General features: G+C 35.8%; 1 protein-coding gene across 1 annotated transcript; it reads left to right on the top strand.

Annotated features, from left to right (window-relative positions):
- Positions 1 to 1,748: 1,748 nt before the first annotated feature.
- Positions 1,749 to 22,023, top strand: LIPI (lipase I). The gene is made up of 10 exons (XM_035315382.1): positions 1,749 to 1,976; positions 4,878 to 5,248; positions 6,437 to 6,545; positions 9,114 to 9,215; positions 10,615 to 10,704; positions 11,628 to 11,795; positions 13,357 to 13,449; positions 16,322 to 16,433; positions 16,801 to 16,974; positions 21,105 to 22,023. The coding sequence occupies exons 1-10, from the start codon at positions 1,898 to 1,900 to the stop codon at positions 21,190 to 21,192; spliced, it is 1,386 nt and encodes a 461-aa protein (XP_035171273.1). The 5' UTR covers positions 1,749 to 1,897; the 3' UTR covers positions 21,193 to 22,023.
- The last annotated feature ends 1,376 nt before the right edge of the window (positions 22,024 to 23,399 follow it).

The raw sequence follows: 23,399 nt of genomic DNA, 5'->3' as shown, positions 1-23,399 counted from the left end.
AAGCCTTGGGCTGTATGCTCCATCTCTTTCCTACAGAAATGCTTTCATAGACCTCCTCTGGATTTAGATTGGAAAATGATTTATTGGAAAAGGCTCCAAAGGTAATTATGTGTAAAAATTAATCCATGGAGATATAGTTCTCACAATTACCGGTTGAAAAACACCTGAAAGACAATGCAGTCATTGGCCATAGACAACACTGGCTCATGAGGGGGAAGCCCTGTTTCACTAACTTAATTTCCTTTTATGACAAGGTTACCCATCTAGTTGGCCAAGGGAAGACAGTTGATATAATCTTTTTGGATTTTGACAAAGGGCTCGATGCTGTTTCTTACGGTATGCTTCTTGACAAAATGTCCACCATACAGCTAGATAAATACATAATACAATGGGTGAACAACTGGTTGATGTGTTGGGTTCAAGGGTTTATAGTAAATGGGTGGCCAGTAACTAGCAGGGTTCCCACTAGCAGGGCCTCCATTTTAGGGCTGGTTCTCTTCACTGTTTTCATAAATGACTTGAATGCTTGACTTAAAGATATATACTAAGTAATTTTGTATGTGGCAATTGGGCAGAGCTGTTGACTCTCTCAGTTGTGGAGATCTCTTGTAGAGAGACCATGATGAATTAGAGAGATGGGCCAATCATCAACTGCATGAAGTTCAACAAGACTAAATGCTGGATTACGCACCTGGGAAAGGGCAACCTTGGATATACATACAGATGTATATCCAGAAGAGAGTCTGGAGAGCAGCCCCACAGAAAGGGATATGGGGGGTTTGTTCAACACCAAGCTGAATGTGAGTCAGGAGTGTACCCTGGTAGCCAAGAGGGCTGACTGTATCCTGGGGTGCATGAGGCACAGCATTGCTAGTTGGTCAAGGGAGGAGATTGTCTCACTCTGCTCTGGTGTGTCTTCACTTCGAGCACTATGTGCAGTTTTGAGCACCACAATATAAGAAGGACATAAAAGTATTAGAGAGCATCCAAAGGAAGGCTCTGAAGGAGGCAAAGGGTCTAGAGATGTTAGAGGAGTGGCTGAGGTCCCTTGGTTTGTTCAACCCAAAGCAGAGACTGAGGGGAGGCCTCATGGCGGCCTGCAGCTCCCTCACAAGGGGAGCAGAGGGGCAGGCGCTGAGCTCTGCTCTCTGGGGACAGCGACAGGATCCGAGGGAACGGCATGGAGCTGGGACAGGGGAGGGTCACGCTAGGTGTTAGGGAAAGGCGCTTCTCTGAAAGGGTGGTTGGGTACTGGAATAGGCTCCCCAGGGAAGTGGTCATGGCACTTAAGCTCACCAGAGTTCAAGAAGTTCAAGGACAAGGTCTGATTTTGGGGTGGTTCTGTGTGGAGCCAGGAGCTGGACTTGATGAACCCTGCGGGTCTCTTTCAAGTCAGTATGTTGACAGTTCTATGATTCTATGATTATTTTCAGGTTCTTACATAGAACTACTTCTGTCACCCAAGTGACTTTTTGTTGCAAATTTCTTTTGCCCATTTCAGTGCCCCTAATTACAACTGAAAGACACACTTAAAAACAAAGCAAAACAAAACAAAACAAAACCAGACATGGTGGATCTCTGAATGTCATGTACACCTAGCTACTTTGCTTCCTAATTGAGTTGTCTGTAATACGTAACGTCAACTGCTTACGTGTAAACTTGGTGATAACTGAAGAGAGAGGAAAATAGATTAAAAAACAGTCCCAACCCTGAAAACCCAGAGATCACCCTACCTACTGAAGTCATTCAATAGGAGGAGTCATGAATTGCAGAAGCTTGAATAGAGTTTTGCTTTCTGCTTCCTACTCTACATGTCACCTACTTCATCAGGGGCATTCAGTTAACTTAGAATTCTGGTATGCTATAAGGAAGCACTTAATTTGCCACTTGTTTGTGGATGCTACGTATTACTTTTCTCCGTTTCTGTATGTTGAAATTGTGTTTCTTCATCTGTTTGGTATATGGGGTGAAATCAGGTAAGAACTACTTTTTGTTGTTGTCATTGTTGTTCCTTGTGTGATACAGTCTCATAGCTTTATTCAAGTATAAAGAAAACTAATATTTCTTTATAGAATTTGGCCAAAAGATTAAATCTTGTGAAAACTGTGCTTAGTGAAGCAGGTGGTTAGTAAAGAGAATTTGATTGCTTTGAAACTGAGCCAAAGGTTCCTATTTTAAAGTAAATAGAACAAAGCCTCATTCTTTATCTTTTGCTGTACTTTGGACAGAGACACACTCAGGTATGTGCACTTTGTACAAAGTAAAGAGGCAATTATAAGATAGTTCTATTGTATTAAGCACTATTTATATTTATTAAGCACTTATTTTTATAAGTTTGAAATTATTTTTTGCCGATTTGATAGTTTGACAGCATTTCAAGTTGTGTTATATTTTAAAGTAGTATAATTTAGTTACGAAAAGGCAGTGTACACTTAAGATTTCCCCCTTTTTGACCACAGAAGACACTTATGTGCTTACAAGTATACACAGGAAAGTTGAGATTGTATATTAACTGAATTAAACTGCCTATATAACTGCCCAACCCTGTACAGAACCGTGTACTTGAGTACTCTCACAAGTGTGCACAAAGGGCACCTGGGCATTCCTTCCAGGTGTCAAAGAGAAAGAGGAGTATGAAAAAATTTTCCTTAATGATTCATTGCTTAACAACTTAAACTATTAAATCTACATATTTATTTCTAGGACTGATCTAATTTCACAATGACCTTTTATTTTTTTTCCTCTTTACTTTTCAGTGAACAATTCTGCTCTTATTACATAGCCTTTAGTAAATGATTTTTTTCTGTTTGATGTTTTGTAGCAAGTAAACAGGTTTCATCAGTTAAAATATATTCCTTGTGGTAGTTTTTTCCCTTCCATGGATCAGACTCTATTTTATGTCAGTGTCATTCCATTGACTTTACAAAATATGAATTATTTCTCCCAGTCAAATGATATGATAAGGAATCAAAACATAAGAACACTTTTAGGCAAAAAAAAAAAAAAAAAAAATGTTTTAGCTATGAATCTGAACAGCAAAACTGTAATCAAGTGACTGTTTACACTAAATTCAAGAAAACTGCAGCTGAACAGTTCTTGATTTCTGAACTTCTTCTTCTATAAGTCTCAGCAATGAAACTGAGTTGTCTTCCTGTATCAGTCATTAGCCTGTCCATTAATCACAGTAAAAGTTACTTAAATTGTTCAATATCTAAATTAAGAGAACTGTGATATTTATTTTGAAATACAAGTAATTTTAACTTTTCCCAGACACAACTTTGAAGTTATTGTAATTTATGATAAGGTAATGATAGGCATGATATTTTTTTTTCAGTTGACAGGCAGTTTCAGACCATTTCTAACATGCTGTAACTTCAACTCTACACTGGATTGAAAATATCCATTATTTTTCCTGATATCTAGTCCAGTGCTGACTGGTCTAACCATTGTAGATACATGGTTTGACCAAGACATTATTGGTCTAGTTCCCTAAGCTAATTAGTGTTTTCACTTCATCTTTATTGCATCTTAAATTTTGCAGTTCACTTTGTTTGGCTTCATTTAGACCTCTGCTATGATATCAAACACACTTTTCAGATACCTTGGAACCCCGTGCTTGCTTTGCAAGCTTTTATAAACTGTAGAGGTTTCTTTGTCTTCCTCAGATTTGCAAATGTGGTGAATTTGGTTCTGCCTGCTAACCAGGTGCTGGGAAAAGGAGAAGAGCTAGAACTGCCTCTTCTATAACTCAAGGGTACTGAGAAATTTCAGGTTACTTTTTAAAATTATTATTATTATTCATTTTTTTAAGGGAACTGGGTAGGCATTATTCCCCTTCCTAATTTTGCTTTCTAGAAGTTGATTGACTTTTGTTTTACAAAATTGTTAATGGCAGGAAAGTTGACACAAGTGCCATCAAATATTTTTTTTTTTAAAAAAAGGAAAAAAAAAAAAAAAGATTTATGTAAAGTTAAAGTAGTCCATTAGAAGTCAACAGACTGGCCCAAATATCTTTGCTAATGAAATACTTAAAGCATAGAGAAGGTGAACAGGTCATACAGAAATACTATGACAGGCAAAGGAGTTATGCCTAGAATCCTGAAACCACTTTCCACACATTATGATGTCAGTAGCCGAAGGTTACTTTTTAATGCCTTACCTTTTGATGTTTGGGGTAAGACTAAGTCTTTGTAGAAGACTCTTGGAATTTGCCATCCTCCTATTGGTCCTGACTGATCTAAAGCTTAATTTTGTTTTGTCCGACTACAGAAATGCTAGATATTGCAGGTTTTCTTGTGTCCTCTATATATAGCTAAGTTTTTCAAACTCAGGACAGTACCCTTTGTTTCTTGTTTCTTTGTTTCTTGGTAATGCTGTGCTTATGGTGATCCAAAACTGGGGATGAATTCTGGATCATCCCCTAGTGTCAGATAACTGTTTCTTATTGCTAGATCGAATAATATGGCATAAGGATTAGCAACTTTGACACCCTGTCTGAAAAGAGGAAGAACCAACCACAATGGTCTTCCTGTTTATACAACACATGCTGGTTGTGAAAAAATTCTGAGAACCTAAATTTGATGGTTAAGTGAATGATTTTATCAACATTGGTTGCTAATTTTTATTTATTATGGAGAAAATATATGGTTCAGAAATAATGAGAAAGGTTATATCTGTAAAGTCATTAATGTAACTATAGCTCCTACTCATTCAGCACACATTCTGGCACCTCATTCCAAAAGTCTGGAGTAAATAAAATTTAGGTTCTTTGGTTCTTCACTTTCCATGGATAAATGTGGAAAGAAAAGTGAAGAGGTGATATTTTGTTTAGTCTGACTCATCAAATTACTGTCTAATAACATTTTCATCTTTTTCAGATGAGGAGGAAAAATGTCCTGAATTTACAGACCTTAATATAGGCAATGCTTTATCTGGAACAGAACTCGAAGTCCAGCTACTGCTATACACAAGGGAAAATCCAAATTGTTCTGAGAAACTCATTAATGTTACTGCATCTGAGTACCTTAATACCTCCAAGAAAACTGTCTTTGTTATTCATGGCTTCAGACCAACAGGGTCTCCACCAGCATGGCTAGGTGATATAAAGGAGCTCCTACTGTCTTCTGGGGATATTAATCTCATTATAGTTGACTGGAATCGTGGTGCAACAACTGTGATTTATACAACCGCTGTTGAAAACTGCAGAAAAGTCGCAGAAATACTGAAGAACTATGTTGACCAGATGCTGGTGAGGAAGAGAGTTGTATCTGTTCTGAACAAGTTTAAATAACATAGTTTGGGTGGGAACGAATATTTAAAATATAGTTATATCTAAAGAGAAGCCCTGTGAGAATATCAAGTGATATTTCTTTAACAGAGTATTTACTAATTTTGCATGCAGTAATTACTGCATATCTTTAACCTCACCTGAGTTCTCATTTCCCTTTCACTGAAATATGTATAAGACTGCATCTCATTTCTTTAGTCAGATGAAAATTTTAAGTCTTCTGGAAAGAGTGAATGCACCAGTGGGGAAGAGAAGTGAGAGTTATTCAAATAGCATGCAGCAATAAATAAAAACATAACACTACTCTTTTCAATATTAAATTACTATAGTTAAGGATTTTGAATAAAAAAGAAATCGACATATATAAATATTTGTCATAAATTTATATAAACTTCCTGATTCTACGGGTAGCTGCTGAAAGAGTTGCTGACGCCAGTATTCTTCACTGGGTTTCTTCACTAGATTTATATCCTTAATCAAATCAGCAAAAAATGTAATCGTATCTTTTTTTTTTGTTCATTATTACCTGAGTTTTTATCACCCGAGTTTTCTTCTCTATTCACTATTTTTCTTCCCAGCTGTTCTCATGTTCCCAGCATTCCTAATGCTTTGTAGTAATAAAATGTTTTTGTGGAATTTGAGTTTTTTTTTTTTTTTTTTTTTTTTTTTTTTTTTAATACTGTTAGCCTTGTAGAATAGGCCTGTTAAGACTTTCCTGCAGGTGCGCACATGGCACCATTATTCACTTGTTCTGCGGTTTGTTAATGGTATTACGGTTTTAATTTACTATACTGGAAAAATAAGGCACAAAGAGATTTCCCCTGCCCCCCTTGTTCATAGTTTCGGTTCGTCTTTCTTGTATCTGGTAAATCTTCCATCTCTATACTCTCCTTTTTCAAATAAACTGGTGTGACAATTTGGAAGAAATGTGACTCAAGTTTCCTTTTTTCCTAATTTCATAATTACTACAATATATGGCTGTTACAGAAAGTCAAACTGAAAATAAGTTTGGAATTTCCATTTGTTTTTAAAGTTACAGAATTACAATATATAGCCTGGAGTATTAACCTAATGTAAATACTAAAACAGTCTGCTGATGTCTGCTCAGTTAACTCTGTGTGTGTTTTGTTTTGTATTTTTTTCTGATAGGCAGATGGAGCTTCTCTTGACTCTATACACATGATTGGAGTCAGTCTTGGGGCTCATATTGCTGGTTTTGTTGGCCATAAGTATGATGGCAAACTTGGCAGAATTACGGGTAAGGCTTTTAATTCTGATACTTGTATTCTAGTGTACCCTGTTTTGTTGATATTGCTACAGATCACATAGATGCTGGTATTGAAATATCAACAAATAAGAACTGATTTATTATATCAGTTATATTATTATTATATCAACAAATAAGAACAGAATTATTATTTGAGAACTTTTGTTACTGGTGAAATTTCCCATTTTTTCCAGTGTTTACCTCTAGTCTCTCAAATGAAAACTAAATGCTGCATCCAGATGCCACTTAACTTAAGCGATGTGCTATCTGAGTTTCAGTCTGGTTGATGAAGAAAATGAGGTCCCTCTTAAGGGAGGTTCAGAAGCTTTTGGTCAAAACACAGGAATTAGGCACAAGCATTTAGTTTCACTTCCAATTATCTGAGCATGGTGTGGGCTTTACTATATTGGGCAACCTGCAACGGGAAGCTTAAATCAGGTGTGCAGCCTGTGTATGGACACTGCATATCTTACCTAATATTTGTTGCAAATCGTCATTGTCATCTGTGGGAATGATGTATACAGTGAAAATTTGAATACCCTCATCCTTCAGGGACATGAAGTTTAAGAATAGCTTTTCAATGCTAGTTCCTAGTTCCTAGGGCAGAATCCACAGAATACACAGGCTCCTGATAATCCTTGTGCAAGACCTAAATTCACGGCAACTAGCATGCTGAGGAGGAAGCTGATTTAGCTAACTATTAGAAAAGATTGTAAGAAGGCTCTGTTACTTTCTAAGATTTAAGTGAGCAGCTGTTTTCAGGCTGAAAGGAAGCACCTTGAGGTTCATAGCTCCTAACCATCTCTTTGGGGTACTAAAGTGATTTGTTGTGTTGTTTTGTTTTGTTTTGTTTTTCCAAATGTAACAGAAGCCAGTAGCTAGTTTTATGAAAGGGAATTAGATACTCCTCCCCTTTTACTACAGTAATCTGAAAGCCATGGCCTTTTCTAAAAGTTTGATAAGCTATACTCCTTTGGTTATAAATATTCATTTCCACTTTACACGATTCCTTAGAGGTTTTTGTGCTTCACAGATTGGGGACAATCTTGATGGCAATACTAGGCCAACAAGTCTGCCGCCTTTCTAACTCCTTATATTAATTGTGAGCTAGTAGATCTATGCCATTTCTGAACTCAGATGCTCAAGGAAAAATGGAATTGTATGAAACATTCCAATCACCTTCCTGTCATTTCAAATACAGAGGAAGTCAAAGACTAGATAGTCCAAACTCACAAGGCTCATAATCTCGACTGTTTTGATACTGTTTCTTTCCAACAAGTTGGGTGTAAAACTATAAGAAAGTGGCCCATGCTGGTGTTGGAAAAACTATATTAAAAATAATTAAATTAAAAAATTGAGGCTTCTGAAACATAAAACTGAGTAATGTATGGAAGCAATAAACTTTGTCACCTGGGATACTATGAGTGTTTAATCCTGGCATTCCATGAGCCGCTGTGGTAGTTTGGATCTTGGTAATCTTGATCTTGAGAGTAAACCTTTCTAGACCAGTTCTTAAAGAACATCTGCCCGTTAAATCATAATACAAATTTGATGGGTCTTGAATAAACTAAGGTCATGTGCTAGACCTATCTCACAATTAGTGAGAATGAAATTAGGAGTCAAGTGTAAGGATACATTTTGTCTTGACAATTACATTTTCCATCTTTGCTGCTTTTTTGCCACCCTCTCCCCTTTGTCTCTGCTTCTGTTGTCAAGAAAATAGGAACAGAGCAAACCTCAACTAACGACTATTCTTTCCTGTGAAGGACAGTAATTACTATCTGTTAGGCTTCAGGGTTGCACAACAATAATTTTCTGTTGCTAGAAGGAAGGAGAATAAGAAATGCTTATGCTTCAAATACTTTACCACCCAAATTCTCTCCTCTTAGATATTAAGTTTTGTTTGTGTATGTCAGCTGAAAACTCTTGTCATAGCTCAGTTGTGATTTTAGTATAGTATTTCCAAACCTGCTTCAGGTGAAATTGTGTAAAAAAACCAGTATTGCACTTATTTTCTTTTTAACAACTTTTTTTTTTTTTTTTTTTTTTTCCTATAATTAATTCCAACACCAACTGGTAAAATGATTGAGCCATGTTTGAAATCATCTCCCATCCAAGATGTCTCTATCCTGGGTTCTGGTGATGAGAGCAGCTACATTTCATATTTTATTTTTATGAAGTAAATAATAGGAGTAGTATTCTCTGGGGAAAAAATAATAAAAAAATAAAAATAAAATAATTTGATTTGATTCCTAATATAGTTGGCTTATAGTTGTTCTGGAGAATGTGGAGATGAGCACAACTTAACAGGAGAGAGAGAAATTTAATAGGAGAGAGAGAAATTTAAACATACGGCTTGGTCTTGTACTAGGAAACCTTGCTTTACTTAGCTCAGCAAGTTGAAGAATAGAAACTTGTGAATAATTGTTTTGTTTTTATTCTTTGTATTACTTCATGAAAAAGGGTAAGTCATTGATGTATAATGCTCACGTGTCAATCTTGTATATAACTGTAGAAACAGACCTCAGGATTTGTAATGCTAATGTCATTTTCATTTAGGTCTTGATCCAGCAGGCCCTTCATTCACTCGAGAACCACCAGAGGGCAGATTGGATCGTACTGATGCAATATTCGTTGACGTAATTCATACAGATACTGATGGTAATGACATAGCTCTAACTTCCCTATTTCAGCTAGAGGATAGGCAGAAAAGGGAAAGAGATGGGATAACCTGTTTCAGGAACATGCATATGGCATTGCAGTAGTTTTACTGGGTGGATTGCTGTGCTGTTGCTTCCTAACAGTGAGCATGCTTTTGAAATCATGTTTTCCGTAAGCTTGTTCATCAAGAAATTGAAACTCAATTTTGATGATGACTTAAGCAATGATGACCTGTTTTGTTCTGTTATGACATGAGTTATCCTGTTATTGAATGAGTTAGCTTCATAACTGAACCTGAAAATACTGAAGCAACAATACTGAAGGCATGTGTAGATAAACATAAAGACATTAGTCCACTTAATGCCATGCAAATGTAATAATTTATGCCCTGTATGCTATAGTATCTGAATACAAAACCAAGAAGTCATTGGATAAAACGTGTCTATTGCATTAATTTCTGATACTATTATTTGCAAAATTGTGTCACGTAAACATTCTTTTACTGTGCTAGTGTGTATGAACACAGAGGCTGTAAGCATGTGAATATCACTGAATTAAAGCCTGTTCTCAGATAACCAGTCTCAGCTCTAACACATTAGTACACACTGTTCAGATCCACTGCCTTAAAATATGTATGTATTACTGTAAGGTTGAAGGACATTGTAGTCTGATTTCTTTATATTATAATCTGGTTTAATTTTCTTCTCAAAACATGAGGAAACCTTTCAAATCTATCACGTGGCCCATTATTTTTGTAGTTTCATATCAGTTTTTTAAACAATATTAAAACTTAACATTTTATTATACAAATTTATATGTGAAGTATACCAATGTTTGCAACATTCCCATTATGTCAATAAAGGTAAGGAAGGTGGAAATGAAGGTAGGTCAGATTGAGCTAAATCTTACTGAAATCAGTCATGTTTCTTTTATGGAACGTGAGAAACAAAGATTTATTTTTTTAGCATAGTTCAGAATTCAATGTCTTATGCAAAAAAATGGGAAATCTTCCTCTAGTTAAACATCAGGAAAGAATTTTTGTTGCTAGAGAAAACATAATTTCATAAATTTCTTCATGCAAATAATGTTTCAGCTGCAGTACTAAGGAGTTGCTTCTGTCCTATCCTTTTTCTTTTGTGGAAATAAGAGTCATGCACACATTTGTAGATTGCAACTTACATTTGAATAACTTTTCTTAAAAATAAAAAAAAAAAATGTGAATTTTTAACTCAACATGAATTCCACTTAAAGAACAAAAGAACAACATTTTTGCAAATATTTTCTTCAAAAGATCCGTGTTATTTTGTAGTGCAGTCTAATGATAAATTATTCACTGGATAATTCTGCTTAATTTTTTTGTTTTGTTTTGTTGTTGTTGTTTAATTTGTGATGTTTTTAGTACTAGGTTTCAAGAAACCTTTAGGAACCATTGATTTCTATCCAAATGGAGGAATGGATCAGCCTGGTTGCCCACAAACAGTATTCAGTGGTAAATAAAAATTTGTTCAGTTAATGAGAAAAGAGTCTGAGTTCAAATCAAAGATGTCTAACCTGAATTCAGTGGGCACTTCCCATTCAGAGTACTATTGGGTCTGAGGGCACTGTATTCTTTCTTTTCCCTTCTCATTCAGCAAAAAAGGAAAATTAAAGACATTGGGCATTTTGGTTTTAATAAAAATCTTCCCGTATGCGTACATATCCCATCATACCATTACTACATGCATATATATATAATATGCATGTAGTGATCATTATTTTCCTGTGTTTATATATGGTCAGGTATGGGAAAAGATGTTGCAGGGGAAGATGTAAGTGATTTGGACAGCATCACTCGCAAATGACATAGAAGGCAAGGGTTTATTGCATGATCTTTTGTTGCAGAATTTTGCTTATTTCAACCTCCATATATCTTAGGCAAATTTGCTACCCATTGTTTGTTTGTTTGTTTTTAAATCATTTTGAATAGATGTTTTTTTGGTATATTATATTATTATTTATATGTTATGTATACATATGGATTGTATATATATGAAGTAGTGCTCACAGTAGCGTTTCTACTTAAATATTACACATGATCAGTTGTGACATTGGTGGCAACAAAGCCAATTATAATGCAGGCTCATGCCTGATAACAAAAATTGTCTAATTTGATAGGACATAGTAGACAGACTATTTCTTGTATATAAAAACCTGAACATTTTTCTCTATACCCGTAATACTCAAAACAGTCTTTATATTCTTCTTCTTGTGTGTGCATCCATTTTTTACATTCAGTGGTCAACTAAACAGGGCATAAAGACACGGCTAACAAAGAATTATTTAGTTAAATGAGATTATTTGAGTAATATCTTTTCTTTCCTGAAGAAAAATGATGACATATTATTTGTATATTTCATTTTTTCTTTCCTGAAGGATTGCAGTATTTTAAATGTGACCATCAAAGATCTGTCTTCCTCTTCTTATCATCTTTGAAAAGAAAGTGCAACATAATAGCATATCCTTGTGACTCTTACTCAGATTATAAGAGAGGAAAATGTGTTGATTGTGAAGCTTTCCAACCAATGTCATGTCCAGTAATGGGTAAGAGTTGCCATATCTGCTCTGGGATGGGTGAAGTTTTTCAGGAATTCAGTCTTACTCCTTCTGGGCCTGCTCCAGGGATCTGTAGCATCTTTCTAAGGGATCTGATGAGATTGACTGAGGGTAGAGCTGCATACTGTTTTAAACAGTTCAAAGCTTAAGGCTTTGTCTGCTTTATAGCTAGCTCTGTTAGATAGGGTGCTGAATGTTACTAATATTTGGTTATTAGGCTTTCTAGTCTGAAATGGATTCAGAATGCATTTCCTCTATATAGAGAAATTGCTTCTACTTAAGCCCATCTCTTTAGGCTTTTGTAGTGTGTTATCATTCCTGGAGTACCTGAGGTTTTTGATTAAGAGTAATAATGTTAATAGCAACTTCACGGAGTCTCTGGCTCTTCTTTTGGAATTAAGCTCCTATCTGTAGAGATTGTTAGTTGTTTGGGCCTTTATTACTTTTAGGAAAGACCTAGGGACAGTGAAAACAGTTTCAATAATGTGAGCATTTCCTAGTTGGCAGAGCAGGGTTTTCATAAAAGTATTTAGAGTATTTAAATAGAAGTTAACTTTCAATTCATACCTTGTCTTCTGATGTATGTCCTTGAATAGTTATATTAGTTAGGTCTAGATTGAAGAAAAAACATAGATTTATCTGTATACTATTTTATAATAAAATCCAGCTATAACAGGACCTTAGAATAGGGAAGGAAGACTCAGGGACTTCCTCAGAATAGTTATTAGTCATGCCTGATGCACTTAAACAGAATGCCTGAGCTAGAGGTGGAGAAATATATGACCGAACAGCTGCCCTCATTTTTAGTTTTTATTTTAATACCCATAAAGTCTATAAGGAAATGGGAGGCAGCTGAAACCGGGAACTTGGAGGAGAAACAGCATCCTTCTGCTGCAAGCTTTCCCACCTGCTGTCTTGCAGTGCCAGCTTTGCAGCCCAGAACTAGCCCTCACTGTCCATTCTAGGTAAAGAAGTCAAGAGGGACTGAATAGCATCAGCCACTTTAGAAACAAGGACTTTTATCAAGACCCAAAGACAAAAAGCATAATTACATAAAAAAATAGTACATTGCATGCAAGAACTTAGGAGGTTTAAAGAGCATAAAATGTTTTATTAAATCATATCCACAATTATAGAATACGGGATTTAAAAATCCTTACTCTAATGATTCAAGAAAGAAAGGAAGACACTTTACTAAATGTGAAGCTGTTCTGTAATTGTTCTCTGCAAATATGTTAGCTACTTTTTGGTTTTGTTTTTATTACCTCTGCAGGATGTTATTCACACTAAATACATTCTAACTACTTGATTATATCAATTGTAGTGACACTAATATACTAGAAAAATGAAATACGTATGTATGGTATGTTGGTCTGTTCTGTTATGCTTATGATATTCCTGCATTTTCCAAGTCATTTACTTTCTAAGTGGATGTTTAAGAAAATTAAACTCAAGTCTGTCACTTTGGGTAACTTGCTTTTATGTAATTGTATGTGTATTGTGATAGTGCTATATGTCTGAAATAAAATATTTAAACTTTGAATTTCAGGTTATTATGCTGATAGCTGGAAAAAACATTTAATACTCAAGAATTCACCAACAAAAGCTTATTTTGATACTTCAGACAACGACCCATTCTGCAGTAAGTGACTGAATACACACACACACACATACATATACATATATACATAACAAAGCCTTTAAGAAATGTTATGGTTGTTAATTGTTAGCTGACTTGAAGGGAACACATGTTAAAAGCAGAAAGTTACTGTTAGCTGCAATAGAAAAAGAGCAAACCATGAGTGAAGTGTCAGCTTGCAGACTGGGTGGAAGAAGAAGAGTGATTTATGGCAGAAGAGTAAGCAATATGTTAACTGAGAAAGAAACATGACTTTAAAAGTAATGAAATGGACTGACTGCCAGAGTAATAAGAAAGTCAAAAAAATGAGAATCAAGTGACAGGGAAAAAGCTGAGAGAATCTGCTTAGATTGGATTGTTCCTGCCATTTTCAGAGAGTAAAAATTGGCAAGAGTTCCTTGGGTGAAGGAAGGAAAAAAAAACACTTGTATGTTCCTCCCCAGGGAGGTAAGTGACCTGCAGTGAACTAAAGCTACTTCAGCTTTTAAAGATCCATGAAGAAAACAGAGGAGGAAAACCCATCTGACTTTATCAGGGTTATGCCATATCAGGGTGAACTCTTGTGATGTGGGCTTTAGCTACAACAGTTTACCTTTCAATTTGGAGGTCTAGCTTAGATTCTCATCCTATTTCTGATTTTATCTGTTTTTATCAAGAGACCCTTCTAATTAGTGATGTTACAAATTCTTTGGTTTGGGGTATAGGGATAGGCCTATATGGAATTCAAGTGAAATCAAGTTTTCCCATTAGTGTTTTCCATTTTCTCAGAAAGCTTTGTGATCAGGGACTGAGTTATTTTTTGTTACTGTGGTAACTGTGCTTGCTTAAATCACTGTTTTTTTGTTGTTGTTGTTGTTGTTGTTGTTGTTGTTGTTGTTTTCTTTCTTTCTTTTTTTTCTTTCTTTCTTTTTTTTTTCCAAAGGGCCCATCAGAGGTTAACAAAGGTGTTACAGATTTTATATAACCTAGTGCTAGGGTTATTGGCGCAGCTGACTAACAAAATGAAGTGGTGTTGGTGTGCAGAGAAAAAGACTTGTGGAGCAAAGCCTAAGGCACAAATTTAAATTTGCTTACATATGTGTATTCCACAGTGGCAGATGAAGGAGAATGAGCATATGGGTTGCTAACTGCCTTTCAAGTATATTGACTTTAATGTTACAATGCCTATTTGAGTGTCCTTTACACACTCCAGTCTTCCCAACCCTTTTTCTCTAAACTGCCCAAGTCAAATCTTCTCCCCCTTCCTGACACAGAGAAGAAAAATAGATCCTTCTCTTCCTGGTGTTATTTCTACTCAACACCTGCTACCACTGCTCCTCTCCCTGTCAGCTCTGCTTGGACTTTGCTGTTCCATACTTTCAAGGCTGCACAGGCTACTAGGTCTCCTCATTTCATTCCTCCTGGGGAAAAATATGGCTTTACTTTCACTCTCACGCATATTAAAGTCTGGTCATTTATTGAAAATCCTGATTCTTTCAGGCAGAATCCTGATTCTTTCCTGATGGAAAGAGTGTGTAGAAGAAAAGAGATTATATAGAGTAGTCTGGGACAGGGGTGGTAGAAGAGAGAAAACAGAGGGATTATTACCAAACATAGGAGGAGATACATGGAAAGGAATAAGGAGAAATTGTAATGACAAGATGAATTTCAGGGAAAATATGCAAATTTAAGAAGAAAAATAAGTCTAATAAATGAGTCTGAAAGAGAGAGTATTTATTAACTAAGCCTTATTTTATTTCATAGATGTTTGAAAACATGAGGAAATAGAAAAATACAAGAAGTGTTGCACTACATAAAACTGTAAATCTGAGTAGGATAATTTTTCATTCAAGGTGAGGCTTTGCCTTTTAGGAGAGACTGTTAAAGAATAACATGCCAGAAAGAAGATAGAATGGATTGAATTGGCTTCCAAATTTTCAAGAGCAGTAATGCTGCATTTCCTCTGGATAGCCATAGCACAGTCACAGTATGTGTGGTGGTTGCAGAAGGGCAGTGGGAGGCCAAGTCAGTGTTTCACAGGGCATGGCAGAGCAGGCCAGCTGCATGCTGTCCTCCCTCCACAACCGGGCTGGTGCTCTGAGGGCATCAGTCCCTGGCAGTCAGTGTGTTATCCTGATGCTGTGAGCCATCCCATGGAAGGGCAGAAGGGACTGGAGCGTGGAAAAGCAGCCAGCCTCCTCTCCTCAGTCACCCCCACACAGTTTTTCTAGTACGCATGTGGTCTATCCCCTTAAAAGTAGGTTTGGGCCTGTTGGCTTCCTCTGAGAGAAGGGTGCTCACAGGATGTGCACTGCTGCAACTGCTCAGGCTGGGCAGTCAAGACCGAGAATAATGTCTCTCTTCAGCTGTTAGCTCCTGACTCATCTGCTCACCTAGCTAACTGCCTGGCTTGCCTAGCCATAAAACTTGCATGAATGCTTTTCCTCCCTCTTCCTGCCAATGTACCGCACCTATTTTCTGGATGCGTCACTTTTGTGGATAACGTGATAGTTTCACCACAATAGTAGCTCAGATATCCCCACTTTGCAGAGCTTGCCGAGAACTGAAGGTGCCAGTTAGGGCTTAATTTTGCATTGTTTCCTTGGTCAGGTCTAACTCCTCATGTTAACTCTGATGGCAGTTTTCTGGTGCAAATTGTTTCCATGTAAGAACTGGAAAAAAATGTACGTTAAGTACTGAGACCTCCAAACAGCTGTTATGTGGAAGCTGCTTTTTGTCAATAGCCATTTCGTTCTGGCTTTAGCTGGTTACTCAGAAGTGAAGGGTCACTATTATTACCATCACCAAGTGAATACTTTTAAAAGGGTGCTGATAATAACTGTATCCTGTTGAGATTCATTCCTTAAATCTTACTATTTCCTATTTGTTTTTGCAGTGTATAACTACTTACTGTATATTACTACCTGGAATAAAAGCATTAGGAGAGGTTTCATTAAAGTTAAAATAACTGATTATGCTGGAAACACAATAGAATCAGAAGTGAATAGGTACGTCATGCTTTGTCTGTAAATCTTTTTTTATCTCTGTGTAGAACTCATTTCCTGAGTTTCCTAAGCCTTGATTCAGACTTGTCAAGTCAAGAGGTTGTTAAGTCTTGGCCACAGCTCCTTTCCCTGGATCTGATATGGCTCAGTGTCAGAGGCAATGCTTCTCAACCTGAAATGATTTTCCCTTCCTTTCCAAACTAGCCCATGTTTTTGTCTGCCACTTGCTTGAATTCAGTTATCAGTGTCCTTGTTCTGAATATTCTCAGCTGATCCATCTTGCAAGATTTCTGTTCTTAGTAATAGCTCTTGGAAATCATGAATATTTCTCAGATAAAAAAACCTGACTATAAATCATATTTTTCTCTAGTGAAGTTGCAACATTCCAGCAATATAAGAGAGTCAAAATATTGACTGGATTTTCCCGGGATTTTGAGAAAATATCAAAAATTTCCTTGACCTTTTCTACAAAGACTTTAATAGGTCCAAAGTACAAGCTTAGGATTCTTCAGATGAGGCTGAAATCTCTTAATAATCCAGAAAGGTAAGTGTTTGTTACTCATCAAAGTTGTGTGTCAGCTAAACTGCTCTGGATGTTTCCTCAGATATTTGTACTTGCCTCTATTGATTGTTTTATCACATATTCATAAATGCATGAATATTCTTCTAATCGTATCTAGGATAAAATTCATCATGTGGAAGAGCTGTTTTGTACATTAACACTTAGTACACAGCACCCTCAAATGTACTCTTGTGCGTGTTAAAGTCATACATGCTCCTTATTACAGCAGACTGCTGCTGCAGTCTGCTCTGAAGGAGCTCTCAAGGACCACTTACGGAGGTCAGCCTGACTTACACCTGCAGTGATTGCAGGGGGAAGTTATCTTCCTGAAGATGAATGTTACGGAGTACTTTTCTGCTTTTAATTATGTGTCTGCACACAGCTTTTCTTAGACGTGGAATGGAGCACTTCTATGACTGAAATAGGCTTTTGGTCCTGTTGCTGATGGTGAAGACCCTCCAAGAGCAAAACATAGTCTGTGCTTTCCTACACTTAAATAATCTGCATTTATTATACCAAGTGTTGTTATTACACTTCGATTATTTATTTATTTATTGAAATACTTCGGCAGTGCTGCCATATGTTGATTTTTTACATCTCCAAAGTTGCCTCTACTATAGCATTAGCGATTAAATTTTACATTTTGATCTTGTGAAAATAACATTTTACATATAAAAGTTAAGAAATACCCTGGAGTAGCAACAATACGTTATTTTAGAGTTATTACATATATTTGCTTTGCATGAATAGCAGATTCAACAAAGTATGATTTTAAAATAAAGTCTGCGCCAGGGAATGTTCATACTGGGTATTAGGAAAAATTCTTTACCATGTGAGTGGTTAAGCACTGGGACAGGTTTCCTAGCAAGGTTGTTGATGCCCCGTGTCTGTCAGTGTTTAAGAGGCATTTGGACACTGTCCTCATTCACATGCTTTAACTTCTGGTTAGCCCTAAAGTGGTCAGGCAGTTTAACTTCAGGATTTTTGGGGGTCCCTTCCAACTGAACTATTCTATTCTATTCTATTCTATTCTATTCTATTCTATTCTATTCTATTCTATTCTATTCTATTATATTCATGGTAATCAACTAATGAGTGGGAATAATGTTACAATATGAGTAAGTCTTAAGTCTGTATATTTTTTTAACTTAAGAAACAGCAACTGAGACTTTCTGATTTGGTATATGATAATAGTCCGGAAGGACTCAGGTATGATAATTTGTAACAGTTAAGAAATCTTGTTAAATTAATGTTATTTCATACTTACTGAGAAAAAGGAGAAGACAGGTGGGAGAGATTTAAAAAGAAACAGAACACTTGGTAATCAAAATAGTACTTCCAAATATGTATGCATTAGACTTTGTTAACTTGTTGAAGGCCATAAATTTCAAACTCTCAGGTGAGCTGGAATGGTTTTATTTAAAAGCATTTGGTGATGAGAGATAGTCAAAGCTCTAAATCATACTGTGACTTTTTTTTTTTTTTTTTTTTTTTTTTTTCCCCAACCTAATGGTGGTAAATCAAAAGAGGCATTTCATGGAAGCCTATCATTATTCGGAACTTTTTCAGATTAATAATCTAGCAAACATTGAATGCTTTCAGTGAACAATCCTTATTGTTTTGAGTTTTCATGCCTGTTACTCTGACTGTTGTTAGTTTTAAAGTAAAATGCACTTGATTTGTTTTAATATAGAATCCGCTAATATTCCTCTTATGGAATCTCATCAGATGGCAGTCATACAGGCATTAGATACTTTAAGATAGTGATGGAAAAAAGTGTGTTGAATCAGCATGTGAAGGTAATTTAAATGCAGATGTTACAGCACCATTGGTTGGTATAATTACATAATTGCTCATTGTAATTATGACTACCTATATTTACCTTATTTAGTTACATGTAATTACACGAATTACTTGAATGCAGGATAATTAACTAGAAACTACTTTTAAATATTTAAATTATTCATATAACAAAATAATAGGTAAAAACCAGGAGACAGGTGCAGGGATAAAAGAGAGTCTCACTCTCCCCAGATTTGGGTTAATAGTGGACGGTGGGAGTCTGGGGAATATCACTGAAAATTGTTTATTGACCCATTATTCACACAGCTGGTGTGGGAGTGTAGGAGTGCTAAAGGGTACATATAATTTTCAGACTCTTCTGATCTCTAAGATAAATCATTCCGGCTCATGCATAAAAACAGAAAGCTTTCATAACTTGTGTTCATCCAGGTGTCAGTTCTCCCAGAAAGCTTTTGAATCTGTCACTCAGCTCAGACTCAACTGATGAGGAAGGTGAATGTTTCACAGATACTTAGTCCAGCCAACTCTTTTACTTATATATTTATTTTTAACCAAAGCAAGAACAGGAAGAGTAAAAAAAAGAAGACCTTATTAATATCTCTGTTGAGCATGCTTGGCATGTCTTTGCTTTTTAGTAGATGGAAGAGAAGCCACATGAGATGAAAGTTTATGATTGCCTCACTGCACAAAAAAAAATCATTTGCCTTTTGCTACTTATCAGTGAACTGGAGAACCCTCTCCTCTCTCAGGTCTACACTCCCAGGAGACATGCCTGGTTCTTGATAATCACAAACTTAGATAGATTTCACTTCAAATGAGATAAAAAAATGTTGGAAACAATGCTTTTACTTCTAGTATTTATCATCATGTCTAACTGTTGTGTCCTCTGTGATAGAATCCTCCCAGGTGATTTCTTCTGTTGGAGAACAGGCTATGCAAACACACTCTGCTGTTGCATTGCGATTACTGTTGCAAATGTGCTGAAATACAGCACTGTAAACTGAAAGTAAATTCAAGAAATATATAATATTATATTGTTCTGTTTGCAAATTTGTCCTGTGAATTCTTTCACAGTCTTTTGTGAGGATTTTTACAATGCTGTCAGTTTCTGTGCTTTTTTCTCCCTCTACAAAAATAATGTAAGAGCAAACCATTATATTCAAATCAAAACAAATTGTGGATGAAGGACTGTGTTAAATTCTACGTTTTTCATTATACAAAATATACAGAATTTCTCCTGATCTTAGTTGTAAAATCTACCGTTTTAGCTTTTGTGGGGCCTTTGAAGAGCCTCAAATTCTTATGTAGGAATCTGTCAGTCCTTTCACATGCAGGTAAGTGGATTCATGACTGTTTGGAAATCTCACTCCTATGACAACAAAGGTGCCTTGTGGGATGTTCCTTCTCAGCCCTTTTTTTTCCCTTAGGTGTTTCACTGTACCTAATTCCGAGTCTCAGGTGATTTGTGTTGTTTAGCCAGTTCACAGCAATGTAGAAGATAAGTAACGTAGTTTATATGCCCTTAGAAGTGCCATCAGAGGAAAGGCTGTGTCAGTCACTTGTTTGTCCCATCTAGCTCTCACCACCTTCTATACCACATAAAGGGCAGAGCTGTGACCTGTCTCTGCACTAAAAGCATAAACAAATGTCAAAGTTCTTTGTTGACATCAAAAAGTAAAATTTTGTGTGTGAGAGGTTCCTTTTGTGATGTCTGTATATGTTCGTGGGATTGTGCAGTTCTGAGTTTTCTAGGCATTTAGATGATAAATTACACTCCTGCATGGAACTTCCTTATACGTGCAGCTGAAAAAAAAAAATAAAAAAAAAAGGAAAAGAAAGAGAAGTTATTAAGAAGAAGTATTTTGCTTCTGTCCTTGGAATGAAAGAAGAGGAACTTTTCTAGCTGGGAACTTCAAAATAAATTGTTCAGATGTGTGTTAACAGGAATTGGGCCGTGCTTGGGACATTGTTCTAAAGAACTAATTTTAATGCAGATTAATAGCTTTAGTGGCTGAATTATAGCACCTTCATAGTTCAGACTAATGTGGTACTCTTCTTTCTCATGCCACTATACACCATCCATCTAGTGCCCTGATTGTTTGCAGTCTGGCAAAACTACTCTAGTGATGCATAAAGTAGGGTGTAAACTTAGACAAGAAGACATTTGTTGTTGTCCTGAGTACTGTCTCTGAGAGGCAGTAAATACTGAAGGTTTAATAATTCAGATACTAAAACATTTTTCTATTAATTTTAAATTTTCTGTTTTGCACATATATGTATATATTTTTATTCTGTTTCTACTTTCATAGGGTGCCGCTGTGCAGATATGATTTTGTACTGATGGAGAACACTGAACTGACCTTCAAACCCATCCCCTGTCCAGAGAACAGCACATGAAGAGAGAGCTTCTACTAACTTAATTTCTCTTATGGCAGTGACATTTTGATTCTTCCTCAGGATAAAGAAGGGAAATGAGATAAGATAGATTTATTTTCAAGAGTCTGTATGGTAATACGCATTACATCCTCTGAGTGCCTTGGGGTGAAATTCATTGAAAAGTTCTGGTACCTATGTATTTAGGAAAATTGAATAAAATCAATGCACCATAGAGAACATACAATGATCTATTAGTTATTATTTGTTACCGGTGAGGCAACTACTGAATTAAAGATGAATTATGTGCATAATCTCAGCACATTATTAATCAAGTCATACATATATTTAATTATTTATTATTTATAATGGCTTTTACGTTGAAACATAATTACCTGTCTACTAGGTGAATTTAATATACTGTACATGCGATCTACAGATCTAATATATAGCAGTTTTGCTGTGCTATGTTCATTGGATAAATGAATTTATGTTTTCTCAGTATGTAGTGTTTCAGTCTCTAAGAACTGGAACAATAAGTTTTGTGAGCACATATGTAACTTTGCTGTTTAAATTAATTATCTGTATCCTCATCTGAGATGAATTATATTGCACCCACTCAGATTTTTTCTGTTAAAGCTATGGACAGGCCAGTGATGTTTCAGATATGAAGTAATTCTAAAGTCTATTCTGAAGAGAATAATTTGAAGATGAAATATATGCATTTATATTGTGTTTGTTTTTTGGGCCTCTTGCAATTAGAACTGCTGCTTATGTTGTAATTGATGACAGCTTTTCACTTACTGTAATGTGAACAGGAATAAATCCTACATAAAGATTTCTTCCACCAGTTCAGAAAAGTTTTCTAATGCCAGATTGCCTTTCTGATGGTACTGATTGAAAAAGAGATATGTGCATTCTTTTTCTTTAAGCTTTTTTCTTTCTAATTCCTTTAATATGTATTTAACCGTGTTTTCTTGTGTGAGTGAATCCTATGCACATTATCCTTTTCCTTCCTTTCCCATGCCTACACTGTCCTTGCTCGAAAGCAACCTAGTGGCCAATTTCATCTGAATGTCAATGGTGTGGGATGTCCAAAACCTATGAACTGTAAGTTGTATTGAAAGTCAACAGCTGGGTTAGAAGAAATAGTGTTAGCAATTTGTGGTTTTGTTTGTTTGTTTGTTTGTTTCTTGGTTGGTTGGTTTGGTTGGTTTTCTTGTTGTTGTTTAACTGTTGTTGTAAGCCAGTGTACTTAGTTCATAGGATATTTATATAAAAGAGAAAATGAAGAAAAAAAAATAATATATATATATATATGCTCCATAGAGCTACCATCAATTATTATTATTTTTTTTTAAGAATTTTGGATTTTTCTTTTCAGCCAAACAAATCTGTTTGATCTGTTTGTGAACATGGTCTGATATTCAAGTGTTTGTGGTGTTTTTCCTTTTTTTTTTTTTTTTTTTTTTTTTTTTTTTAGAAAAAAAGGATTAACCAAAGAAAATACAGGATACTCACAAGCCAGTGTAGTTTGGAAGTTAAATAGAAGAAGAAACTGAGTATGGCGCTGTGGACAGATTTGCTCAGGGACTGACTTTTTTTTTTTTTTTTAAATAATAATAATAATAAACTATTCCACATTATATATTCCACATTTGTATGCTTATGTATGTGCTTATGGAAGGAAATGTGGGGAGTTTGTGTGCATATGTTTTTCTGTAATTCATCATCTCATTCTCCTCCTTTTTTTTTTTTTTTTTTTTGACTGTCTATTCTGCTTGTTTCATTCTGTAGGCTTTTGCCCAGCCGTGCTCTCACCACCCCTAGGTTTCCCTTTACAAGTCTCTGAGCTTCCTTTGCTTCATCGCCTTGCCTCCAAATACCTGTTTCTCATGTCATTTAAAAGGAAGCATAGAGACCTGAGAGTAAATTTCAAATGCCTCGAAAAATAATCTTTCAATGCATGACATAGATGTTCAGGAAGAGAAATGTATCAAATGGCCTCTGAAGGTTCCTTTTAATGTTGCTTTCTCCAGTTACTCTGAGATAAGGCATTTCAACTATTTATGTAATGTTTTATATTCTTGCTTTTATTATTATTATTATTGTTATTATTATTATTTTGCTTTGGTTTTATGTCCTGTTGACAAGAACTGAAGTACTGAGTATGAATATAATTTTGACTATAAACCTCTGTTTTGCTTGAGATAGTCAATTGCAAGTTACTG

Source organism: Oxyura jamaicensis, chromosome 1 (assembly GCF_011077185.1).
Source record: "Oxyura jamaicensis isolate SHBP4307 breed ruddy duck chromosome 1, BPBGC_Ojam_1.0, whole genome shotgun sequence".
In the NCBI taxonomy this organism is placed as follows: domain Eukaryota; kingdom Metazoa; phylum Chordata; class Aves; order Anseriformes; family Anatidae; genus Oxyura; species Oxyura jamaicensis.
This window is presented reverse-complemented; position numbering and strand designations above follow the sequence as displayed.